This window comes from Molossus molossus, unplaced genomic scaffold, assembly GCF_014108415.1.
Source record: "Molossus molossus isolate mMolMol1 unplaced genomic scaffold, mMolMol1.p scaffold_m16_p_2, whole genome shotgun sequence".
Taxonomy (NCBI): Eukaryota; Metazoa; Chordata; class Mammalia; order Chiroptera; family Molossidae; genus Molossus; species Molossus molossus.
The window spans coordinates 63,774,909-63,788,335 of NW_023425355.1; the positions used below are offsets into that span (position 1 = coordinate 63,774,909).

The 13,427-nt window shown below is 37.2% G+C and overlaps 1 protein-coding gene across 5 annotated transcripts in view; it reads right to left on the reverse strand.

Moving 5' to 3' along the window:
* ENOX2 (ecto-NOX disulfide-thiol exchanger 2) overlaps nucleotides 1-13,427 on the reverse strand; it is a 271,300-nt gene that overhangs the window by 33,901 nt on the left and 223,972 nt on the right. For all 5 annotated transcript variants that reach the window (XM_036271451.1, XM_036271450.1, XM_036271453.1 and 2 more), the window contains one exon: nucleotides 11,104-11,209. In XM_036271451.1, the coding sequence (XP_036127344.1) occupies nucleotides 11,104-11,209 (106 nt within the window). The remainder of the gene's footprint in view (nucleotides 1-11,103; nucleotides 11,210-13,427) is intronic.

Sequence of the window (13,427 nt, forward strand, 5' to 3'; positions counted from 1 at the left end):
ATGATCTCACTAACATACGGAATATAATGAACATAACAGTCTGAGGAATACGGTAGACCCAGACACATGGAAGTAGGGCACAGACTGACATCCCTCAGAAGAGGGGGTGGTGGGATGGGAGGAGCTAAACCACAGAATTTATATGCATGTATGCATGACCAATGGACATGGACAACAAAGCCGGGGATGGGGTGAGGAAGGGGTGGGGAGGGGGGTGCCAATGGGTTAAAAAAGGAGAAACATCTGTAACAAAAAAATAAAAATAAATAAATAAATAAATAAATAAATAAAAGCTGCTAAAAAAATATTATGTTTGAGTAGGTGAATCTGTCAGTTCTGATCATAGTATAGTAAATTAATTCATATCCTGCCATCATTAATTCTTGGCTTATTTCTTCCTACTTCCTATGTGGGTAAAATGTTCCTCTTTACAGGGATTCCTTCTCATTTCTAAAGGTTGTCATTTCATCATGAAAATATAGAACTATGAACGCAGCTGTGAACTACTTCTTTTATAGGAGCAACTCAGAACAAAATCCCAGAAACACTTTTTTTGTAACAAAAAATCCAAAAGGTTTTGTACCATAAAATATTAATGTCCAAGTTTCTTCAATGGTACAAAAAACAAACAAAATGTAATGGAAGTAAATTCAGGATGTTGGCTCTAACAAAGCCAATTTACAAGATGTACTAAAAAATGTTACCAAATTTTAGAAACAAAAATGGGCCACATTCCCCTAAATGTTCATAAAAAATTTGAGGTCAAGTGATGCACAAAGAGAAAATGCCAAAAAGAACAAAGAGTGGGAAGAGAGAGAGGGAGGTGATGTGAGCATAATCTATTGGGAGTTATAAATCCTAAGTGAGAGACTCAAAAAAATGGTGGTGGAGTGAATGGAAGCTACACAGATGATATCTCAGGTACAAACTGGAATTACAACCAAAATAAAGACAAATAATCAGGAAAAAGCAACAAAAATACAGATAGAGAAGACCATATAACTAGAAACACTTGTAGGTCTGTGGAGGAGCAACAGGGAGGCAGGTTGGGAACCCATGGACAGTAGTATTCCTAGCTGTGAGCAGTGCCCTCAAGATTAAAATCCAAATCTGGCTCCACAGTGCAGAGGGCCAGCACAGAGCATTGAATTAGCCATAGCAATCACCATGGGCTCTGGCAGAGGGAGGGCGAACTGGACTGGAACTCTGTGGGACACCCGGAATTTAGAGGGCACTCAGAGTTTTTGCTGAGGCTTGGCCACAAAGGAAAGTGGCCAGCTTGCTCCTTCACAAAGCTGCTGGGAGAAGCAGCAGCCCCTCCCTTGGAATTTCAACCCCATACAGGTGAGCCAAAAAATGCAAATTGAGGCTCATTAACAACCAGCATCTGCCCCACCACTTGGAAATCCTCTTAAACTGAACACCTGAGGGAGTTTTTTATTCAACTGAAAACCCATGGCTCTTCAAGTAACTAAGACTAATAGCCTCCAGGCAAAAAACTAGAGGAAAACTTAATCTCTCCTGGGCTTGCAAATCTACCCAGCAAAGTAAGACTTGACAGTGATGTTTAACGTGGGTCCTCCCATGCTCACCCAAACCCAGTAGAGGAAGCCAGAAACAGCAGACCACCAACACCCATAGAAAAAATTTGGCAGGCTCCAAAACCAGCTGAGAGAGCAAAAATGGTGAAACAAAGAAACAAACCCCAAAGGAAAGAACAAGAGATCTCTACAAAAGGTTAGATAATTAATATGCAGTTATGCAAGTTATCAGAAGTAGAGTTCAGAGCCATGATTGTGAGGAAGCTCAACAACAAGAATAAGGATATGAGCACCATGAGTAAAAATATAGAAACACTGAAAATAACGAAGGAAAATAAAGAATGACATAGCAGAAATTAAGAACACATTGGAAGGACTAAGCAGCAGAGTAGAGGAAGCTGAGGACCGAATCATTGAATTACAGACAGGGTAGAAAAAATCAACCAATCATAAAACCAAAAGAAAAACACAATTATAAAACAGAAAGACAGCTTAAGAAAGCTGTGGGACAATTGGAAATGTAAGAACATTCACATCATAGGAGTCCCCCAAAAAGAAGAAAATAAGCAAGGGTTAGAAAATGTACTTGAAGTAATAGTGACAGAAAATTTTCCTAACGTGGTGAAGGAAGAAGGCATTTAATTTCAAGAAGCACAGAGAGCCCCAAGTAAGAAGAAGCCAAACAAGCCCACACCAAGACACATAATAATTAAAATACCAAAAATTAAAAATAAAAACAGAATCCAAAAGGCAGAAGAGATAAGCAACATGTTACCTAAAATGGAACCCCCATAAGGCTCTCAGCTGACTTCTAAACAGAAACAATACAGGCCACAAGGGAGTAGCATGAAGTAATCAAGATCATGAAAAACAAGGATCTGATTCCAAGATTACTCTATCCAGTAAGGCTATCATTCAAAATAGAAGGTCAAATACAGAGCTTCCCAGACAAAAAAAAAAAAAAAAAAAAAAAAAAAGGCTAAGGAAATATGTTAGTACCAAAACAGCACTGCAAGAAATGTTAAAAGGACTGCTGTAATTAGTAGAAGAAATAGAAAGAAAAATATAACCACACTAAACAAAAATGGCAATTAATATGTATCAATAATAACCTTAAATGTGAAAGGTTTCAATGCTCTGATAAAAAGACACAGAGTAGAAGACTGGATTAGAAAGCATGAATCACATATATGTTGTTTAAAAGAGACCCTCTTCACAACAAAAGACTCACATAGGTTGAAAGTAAAGGTATAGAAAAAAGTCTTCCAAGCAAACCGAGAGGGAAAAAAAAGCTGGGGTAGCAATACTCATATCTGATGAAGTAGATTTCAAAATAAAGTCCATAACTAGAAACAAACAAGGCAACTACATAGTATTGAAGGGATCTATCCAACAGGAAGATATAACCTTGGTAAACATATATGCACCCAATATAGGAGCACCAAAATATATTAAAAATCTTCTGGAGGACTTCAAAGGAGAAATTGACAGTAATACAATCATGGCAAGGGGCTTCAACATCCTGCTGCCATCACTAGATAAATCATCTATACAAAAAATTAACAAGGAAACTAAGACTATAAATGATACACTAGATCAAATGGATTTAATAGGTATCTACAGAGAATGACACCCCAAAACTGCAGAATTCATGTTCTTCTCAAGTTCACATGGGACATTCTCAAAGATAAACCACATGTTAGGACACAAACTAAGTCTCTACAAGTTCCAGAAGATAGAAATCAGAACAAGCATCTTCTCAGATCACAATGGCATACAACTAGAAATTGAATGAAAGAAGAACATGAAAAAACATTTGAACACATGGAGGCTAAATAGCGTGTTATTAAACAATGAATGGGTTACCATGGAGATCAAGGAAGAAATTAAAAACTTCCTGGAAACCAATGAAAATGAACACACAACAACAGAAAATCTGTGGGATGCAGCAAAAGCAGTTCTGAGAGGGAAGTTCATAGAACTATAAGCCCACCTCAAGAGAGAAGAAAAATTTCTAATTGAGTACCTAACCTCACAATTTAAAGAACTAGAAAGGAGAGGAGACTGAAAATGGCGGCAGAGTGAATGGAAGCTACACAGACCATCTCCCAGGACCAAACTGGAATTACAACGAAAATAAAGACAAATCGTCAGGAAAAGGCAACCGGAAAGCTGCTTGGAAGACCACATAACCAGTGGCATGGACTCAATCCTGGTAGGCTTGCGAAGACGTGAGAGAGGGCCGGGAGACCACGGCCCTCAGTGGCCTTGGCTGGGAGCAGTGCCCTCAGCTGGGAGCTGCTGCCTCAGCTGTGACCTGCGGCCTCTGCTGGGAGCTGCAGTGGCCTTGGCCAGGCGTGACGGCCTTAGCTGGGAGCGGCACCATTAGCTGGGAGCGGTACCCACGGGTTACACTGCAAAGCGGCTCCACAATGCAGAGCCGGGACAGAGGCTAAATTTGCAGCAGCCACTCAGCTTGGGCTCTGGCAGAGGGAGTGCAGGCTGGACTGGAACTGTTTGGGGACACTTGGGATTTGGAGGGCACTCAGAGCTTTTGCTGAGTTGCAGCCAAGCAGAACTGTGGTCTTCTTACTCCTTCCCAGGGCCCGGGGCAGAGGCAACGGCCCCTCCCTCGGAGATTCAACCCCACCAAGTGGCCATTGAAACGATAATTGAGGCCCATTAACAACCAGCATCTGCCCCATCCTCTGGAAATCCTCTTACACTGAGCACCTGAGGGAGCTTTCATTCAACTCAGACACCAAGGTTCTTCAGGTGACCACTACTAATAGCCTCCAGGCAAAAAGCTAGACGATAACTACCATTCCCTGGGCTAGCAAGTCTAATGAGGAAAGTAAGACTTGACAGTGGTGTATAACTTGGGTCCTCCCTGCCTCATCCAAACCCAGGAAAGGGAGCCACAAACATCAGAATACCAACAACCACAGGGAAAATTAGGCAGGCTCGAAAGCCCACTGTGATAGCCAAAATGGTGAAACACAGAAACAAAAGCCAAATGAAAGAACAAGAGACCTCTACCAAGATGAGATAAATGAGGTGCAATTAAGCAAGTTAACAGAACTAGAATTCAGAGCCATGATCTTGAGGAAGCTCAACAGCATGTGTATTTCTGGGTTCTCTATTCTGTTCCACTGGTCTACCAGAAAGAATATATGTACCCCCATCTTTGTAGCAGCACTATTTACAATCGCTAAGATCTGGAAACAGCCCAAGTGCCCATCAGTAGACGAATGGATTAAAAAGCTGTGGTACATATACACAATGGAGTACTACGCAGCGGTAAGAAAGAAAGATCTCTTATCCTTTGAGACTACATGGAGGGACCTGGAAAGTATCATCCTAAGTGAAACAAACCAAGCAGAGAAAGACAAATTTCATATGATCTCACTGATTTCTGGAATATAATGAACATAACAGTTTGAGGACAATCCCCTAAGGAGTGGGGAGCTGAGAGAGGGATGAACAACAGAATTTATATGCATGTAGGCATGAACAGTGGACATGGACAACAATCGGGGGAAGGGGCAGGGAGGGAAGGGGGAGGGGGGAATCACTGGGGGAAAAAAGGAGAATCATTTGTAACGAAAATTAATCAATAAAATGAAAAAAAAAACAAAAACAAAAAAACAAAAACAACAAAAAACAGCATGTGTAAGGATATGAGCACCATGAGTAAAGACATAGAAATATTGAAAATCAACCAGTTGGAAATTAAATACAACCAAGAAGAAATGAAGATTGGCATATCAGAAACAAAAAACACATTGGAAAGTCTAAATAGCAGAGTAGAGGAAGCAGAGGACCGGATCAGTGAATTAGATGATAAGATAGAAAAAAATCAACGAAGCAGAAAACCAAAAGGAAAAAATAATTAAAAAACAGGAAAACAGCTTAAGAGAACTGTGGGACAACTGAAAATGTAATAACATTCGCATCATACGAGTCCCCAAAAAGAAGAAAATGACCAAGTGTTAGAGAATATGTTTGAAGAAATAGGGACAGAAAACCTCCCTAATTTGGTGAAGGAAAAAGGCATTCAAGTTCAAGAAACACAACAGAGAGCCCAACGTAAGAAGAACCCAAATAGGCCCATACCAAGACACGTAGTAATCAAAGTGCCAAAAATTCAAGACAAAGAGAGAATCATAAAGGCAGCACGAGAGAAGCAACAGGTTACCTACAAGAAAACCCCATAAGGCTCTCAGCAGACTTCTCAACAGAAACTCTACAGGCCAGAAAGGAATGGCATGAGGTAATCAAGGTCATGAAAAACAAGGATCTGAATCAAAGACTGCTCCACCCAGCAAGGCAATCATGCAAAATAGAAGGTCAAATAAAGAGCTTCCCAGACAAAAAAAGGCTAAGGGAATACATTAGCACCAAACCAGCACTGCAAGAAATGTTAAAAGGACTGCTCTAATTAGCAGAAGAAATAGGTAGAAATATAACCACAGTAAACAAAAAGTGCAATAAATAAGTACATATCAATAATCCCCTTAAATGTAAATGGATTGAATACTCCGATAAAAAGACACAGAGTAGCTGATTGGATAAGAAAGCATGACTCACATATATGTTGTTTACAAGAGACCCACCTCACAACAAAAGACTCACATAGGTTGAAAGTGAAGGGATGGAAAAATCTTCCAAGAAAACAAAAAGGGAAAAAAAATCTGGGGTAGCAATACTCATATCTGATGAAATAGATTTCAAAATGAAGGTCATAACTAGAGACAAACTAGGCCACTACTTAATATTGAAAGGATCTATCCAACAGGAAGATATAACCTTGATAAATCTATGCACCCAGTATAGGAGCACCAAAATGTATTAATAATCTTCTGGAGGACTTCAAAGGAGAAATAAATAGCAATACAATCATAGCAGAGGACCTCAACACCCCACTGACATCACTGGATAGATCCTCTAGACAAAAATTTAGCAAGGAAATAGAGACTCTAAATGAAGCACTAGACCAAATGGATTTAATAGATATCTACAGAGAATTACACCCCAAAACTAAAAAATTCACATTCTTTTCAAGTGCGCATAGGACATTCTAAAAGAGAGACCACATGTTAGGAAATAAACTAAGTCTCTACAAGTTCAAGAAGATTGAAATCATATCAGGTATCTCCTCAGATCACAATGGTATGAAACTAGAAATCAATTGCAACTAGAACATGCAAAGACATTTGAAAACATGGAAGCTAAATAGCATGTTATTAAACAATGAATGCGTTACCAAGGAGATCAAGGAAGAAATTTAAATCTTCCTGAAAACCAATTAAAATGAAGACACAAGAACACAAAATCTATGGGATGCAGTCAAAGAAGTTCTGAGAGGGAAGTTCATAGCAGTATAGGCCTACCTCAGAAAACAAACAAAAAATCTCTAATAGACTATCTAACCTCACAATTTAAAGAACTAGAAAGCAAACCTAAATAATACCCGAGAGCAAGTAGAAGGAAGGAAATAGTAACGATCAGACAGAAATAAATGACATAGAGTCCAAAAAAACAATTTAAAGGAGCAATGAATCAAAGAGCTGATTTTTTGAAAAGATAAACAAGATTGATGGACCCTTACCTAGACTCACTAGGAAATAGAGAGAACCCAAATACACAAAATCAGAAATGAAAGAGGAGAAGTAACAACTGACACCTCAGAAATACAAAGGATCATTAACAAATACTATGAACAATTATATGGCAACAAATTCAACAATCTAAGTGAAATGAACAAATTTCTAGAAACATAGTCTCCCAAAACTGGATGAGGAAGAGATAGAAAACTTGAACAGACCAATAACAACTAAGGAAATTGAAGATGTAATCAAGACTCTCCCAGCAAACAGAAGCCCAGGCCGGGACGGCTTCACGTGGGAGTTTTACCGAACATTCAAAAAAGAATTAACACCTATTCTCCTCAAACATTTCAAAAAATACAAAAAGAAGAAAGAATTCCAAACTCGGTTTATGAGGCTAGCATAAGTTTAATTATAAAATCAGAAAAAGACACTATAAAGAAAGAAAACTACAGGCCTATATCCCTCATGAACATAGATGCCAAAATCCTGAACAAAATACGACCAAATCAGATCCAGCAATAAACCAAAAAAATTATCCACCATGACCAAGTGGGATTCATCCCAGGGATGCAAGGCTGGTACAATATTCGCAAATCACTAAACGTGATACATCACATAAATAAAATGAAGAGTAAAAATCACATGATCATATCAGTAAATGCCGAAAAAGCCTTCAACAAAATCCATCATCCATTTCTGACAAAAACGCTCAGCAATGTGGGAATAGAGTGATCATATCTTGACATAATAAAGGCCATATATGAAAGACCTACAGCCAACATCATACTCAATGGGCAAAACTAAAAGCATTTCCCTTAAGAACAGGAACAAGGCAAGGATGTCCACTTTTGCCACTCTAATATAGTACTGGAAGTCTTAGCCACAGGAATCAGACAGGAAGAAAAAATAAAAGGGATCCAGATTGGAAAGGAGAAAGTGAAACTGTCATTATTTGCAGATGACATGATACTATATGTAGAGATCCCCAAAGACTCCATCAAAAATTTACTAGACTTAATAAATGAATTTGGAAAAGCAGCGGGATACAAAATTAACGTCAGGAAATCAATGGCATTCTTATACACCAATGGTGAAGTCACAGAAAGAGAAACTAAGAAAACCATTCCATTTACCATTGTGGCAAAAAAATTAAGATACCTAGGAATAAACTTAACCAAAGAAATAAAGGACCTATTCGCAGAAAACTACAGGCCATTAAAAAAAAGTAGAGGAAGATATAAAAAAGTGGAAGCACATACCTTGTTCATGGATTGAAAGAATTAACATCATTAAAATGTCGATGCTACCCAAAGCAATCTATAGATTCAATGCAATCCCCGTCCAAATACCAATGACACACTTCACAGAACTAGAACAAATACTTCAAAAGTTCATATGGAACCAAAAGAGATCTCAAATAGCAACAGCAATCTTGAAAAAGAAGAATAAAGTAGGAGGGATCACATAACCAGATTTCAGGTTATAGTACAAAGCCACTGTAATCAGTACAGCCTGATACTGGCACAAGAACAGACACATAGACCAGTGGAACAGAACAGAGAACCCAGAAATGGGCCCAAGGCACTATACTCAATTAATATTTGACAGAGGTGGCAAGAGCATACAATGGAGTAAAGACAGCCTCTTTAACATATGGTGTTGGGAAAATTGGACAGCTACATGTAAAAAAAATTAAACTAGACCATCAACTTACACCATACATGAGAATAAACTCAAAATGGATAAAAGACTTAAATGTAACTCATGAATCCATAAAAATCATAGAAGAAACTGTAGGCAACAAAATTTCAGACATCAAACGCAGCAGAATTTCCACTGATACATCACCTAAGGCAACAGAAACAAAGGAGAAAATGAACACATGGGACTACATCAAACTCAAATGCTTCTGCACAGCAAAAGATACAATCATCAAAAAGGAAAGACAACCCACTGTATGTGAGAGCATAATTGCCAATGATATATCAGATAAGGGGTTAATTTCCAATATATATAAAGTGCTCATACAACTCAACAAAAGAAAGACAAAGAACCCAATTAAAAAATGGGCAGAGGAACCAAATAGACACCTCTCCAAAGAGGACATACAAACGGCTAAGAGACAGTTGAAGAAATGCTCAACATCACTAATCATCAGAGAGATGTAAATTAAAACAACAATGAGGTGTCACCTCACACCTATCAGAATGGCCGCCATCAAGAAATCATCAAACAACAAGTGTTGGTGAGGGTGTGGAGAAAAGGGGACTCTACTACACTGCTGGTGGGAATGCAGACTGGTGCAGCCACTATGGAAAATAGTATGGTGTTTCCTCAAAAAATTAAAAATTGAACTGCCATTTGACCCAGTGATCCCTCTTTTAGGAATATACCCTAAGAAGCCTGAAACACCAATCAATAAGAATATATGTATCCCCATGTTTGTAGCAGCACTATTTACAAAAGCTAAGATCTGGAAACAGCCCAAGTGTTCATCAGTAGACAAATGGATCAAAAGCTGTGGTACATATACACAATGGAGTACTATTCAGGTGTAAGAAAGAAAGATCTCTTATCCTTTGAGATGACATAGAGAGACCTGGAAAGTATTATCCTTGGCGAGATAAGCCAAACAGGGATAGACAAGTATCATATGATCTCACTTATTTGTGAAATATAATGAACATAACAGTCTGAGGAATGGGGTAGTCTGAGAGATGTGGATGTGGGGTACAGAATGACAATCCCCAGAAGAGGGGATGGTGGGGGAGAGATAAACCACAGAACTTATATGCATGTGTGTATGAAGAATGGACATGGACGACAAAGCTGGCGACCGGGCGGGGAGGGGGGAGGGGAATCAGTGGGGAAAAAGGAGAAACATCTGTAACAAAAATAAATGAAATTAAAAAAAAAAAAAAAGAGAGAGAACAGAGTTGGCACTGGAACTTAGGTGTTCTAACTTTAGGTCTGGTGCTTTGTCCACTGTATGTTTTTGACCCCTAAGATTTTTCTGGAGTTGTTTACCTAAAATCACCAGTCTTTGTCCAATATTTTAATCTCCCCCATGGTAATCCCCTACAAGATAGTGTGTTATGAAATTGAAGAGTGGTGTGTTATATTATTAGACAGTTTTGCCTTTTGAGTTCCACTGGGGACCAACAACATGTCTTCTGTCTCACAGTGAGCTCCTGACTATACTAGGTAAGAGCAAAAGGCTTTACTCGGACTAAGTCTTTGTAGACTCCTGTTTGGTTCCCAATAAACCTTCAGTAAACACAATGGAAGGAAGCAGATAAATAGAATCATATATTGTAGGTATTTCCCTTTAGTTTATTGATTTTCTTTTAAATTTACGATTTTAAAAGAAAAAATATTTAATTTTTATGCAGATAAAGTTATCAAAAATATTTTTTTATGCTTTCTATCTTTGGAGACCTTTATCCCAAATTATATAACCAACTCCTATATTTTCCAGAATTTCTTTTGCTATATGTATATATTTTACATTTGAAATTCAAATTCATCTGTTATTAATTTTGGTGTAAGGTATAGGTGCTGTAGGTATCTATCTATTTTTCCTAAAAGTTTGGCTAGTTAACTATTTATGGATAAGCTCTCTTATAGTTTCTATTGTAGAACACATTAGTAAGAAATCCAAACCAAATATAGAATATTGGCAAAATATATAGTGCTCCTAGAAAAAGAAAATCCAGTTTTAATTAGGTACTGTGACAGAACATGGAGGCTAAATGGAGAAAATCCTGTACAGAATATCCTGTAGCCACAGGGTTGATATTCAGCCAGTGTGTATTATATAGCCTCACCAAATTTTTCTAGCTAGTTCCAATCTAATGGGTTTGTGTCCATCAGTTACTGAGTGTTAATTGCTTTATAACACCATCCCTGCAAGTATATATTACTTAGATAGAATAAAGAATTATCTTTACCTGATTCCTCAGTTTCTTTTGTTCCTTCTATTTCATCATCAGACATCTCCATTTCTTCTTCTCTCCTGATTCCCATTAATTCATCATTATGTATGTTACGAATTTCCTAAAGTTAAAAGGTATGCTTTTTAGGTGGGAAAGCTTTGAAAATGTTGAGAAAATGAACGGAGTTAAGAATAAAATAAAGCAGGTTTTTGACATATAACAAAATTTCAGAATACTCTTAAAGCAAAAGCAAAGGGATATGTTGAGGCTGAAATCATCTCAATAGAACAAAGCAGACTTTGTACACTCTGTCTTGAATAAGGATGTCTTTCCATACCCAGAGCTCTGGCAGTTGATGATTCTTGCATCCCTCTCATATCAGAAAGTACTTGTTTTCAAGTGTTTTGGGTAGAGTATTCAATGAAACTTACTTTAAATTTTTTTCAATTGATTTTTAGAGAGAGAGAGAGAGAGAGAAAGGGAGAGAGAGATAGAAACATTGATGAGAGAGAACACTGATTAGCTGCCTTCTGCCTGCCCCACACTGGGGATCTAGCCCACAACCTGGGCTTGTGCCCTGACCGAGAATCGAACTGGTGACCTCTTGGTGCATGGGTTGAATGCTCAACCACTGAGCCACACTGGCTGGGCTTAACAGAACTTTCAATCAGACTTTTGAAGGTTTAGAAGTTACAGAAAAAAATGAGAATCATGAATGAGCTTCTATCAGATCACCCCTTGCATAGATAATAACTATACTTTGTAAACAAAATACAAAAACAAACCCTCAACTACTTAAGGGCATTGGAGAGTAAACAAAAGTAGGCATATACTGAAGAGTAGCTGACACTTGGAAGAAGGGTGTGGGTCTCCCAGTTTTTAAGAGCCTTTGAGAGGAGACCATCTCATAGGGTGGCTATATCTTTAATAGAAAAACCACAGTCTTTATATCCTAAGGAAATCAAGAAGAGAATTCAGGAAAACCACAGTCTCAAATAGAAGACAGCCAAAGATAGAGAAATTCAAATTCTGTGTATAAGATCTATTCAAATTTCTGCATGATCCCTGAACCATGAAAGCACAGTGCAAATTCCAAACAACACAGCTAAGGCTAAAAGAATTGAACTGAGATTTGTGCTGCCATCTAAGACAGAAATTTTAGCTTAACTCTCATGAAGAAAATTAACCATTAAAACAAGGAAAACAAAGTCAACATTTTTTTGAAGAACATAAAAAAAAACAGAGTCTTAAAAGAAAAAATGTTCACAATTTGCAGGAAAAGCCCCAAATAACTTGACATAGAAATAAATAGGGTGAGATGACATATTTTCAAGAGAAAATACAATCAACAAAGACCAAACTTGAAATGAACCAGATATCACATTTAGCAGAGAAGAAGTTAAAGCAGCTATTATAATTAACTCGATGATGTAAAAAAAAAAACAAAAACAAAAAAAACCAAGCTTATAATAAATGAAAAGATAAAATATTAGCTGAGAAATAGAAACTTTTAAGAAGAACCAAATAGAAATTCTAAAACTGGAAAAATACAGCACCTGAAGATATGTGAAATAAAAGTAATTGGATGAAACTAACTGTAGAATAAAGATGACAGAATAAAGAGAGAACCTAAAGAGAACAATACAAATTTTTCCAATCTGAAGGACAGGGAGAAATTAACTGGAATCATAGAAATAGAAGAGATGAAATCATTCAAAATCTTTGAAGAAGGAATGGTTGAAGATTTCTCAAATTTGATGAAAAACATTAATCTATATATTCAGAGAACTCAGTGAATCCCAAGCAGGAAATGTGTAAAAAAAAAAAGTATGTTTAGGAACATCATAGTAAAACTGCTGAAAACTAAATATAAAGAGAAACTCTTTAACTAAACTTACTTTGATACTCATTTTACAATATATGGAATTAAAGTAATTAATAACATCTTAAATTTATACAGTGCTGTATATCATTTATATCTTAAACTAAAAACAAGAGAAATCTTCAAAACAGCCAGAAAAATCAACACAATAAATGCAAGGGAACAAAATTTTGAATACTTTGATTTCTTTTCAGAAACAATAAAAGTGAGAAGTCAGGGGAACGATATCTTTAAAGTGTAAGAAAAAATTAAAATATCTTTATTCAGAATTCTATATTCAGAGAAAATATCTTTCAAAAGTAAGGTGAGATAAATATATTTTCAGACAAATATAAATGCAAGAATTTGTCACCCAAAGACTTCCAACATAATGAATGCTGAAGAAAGTTGTTCAGGTTGAAGGAAAGTACTACCAGATGTAAATGCGGGTCTTCAGGAAGGCATGAAAACATTGGAA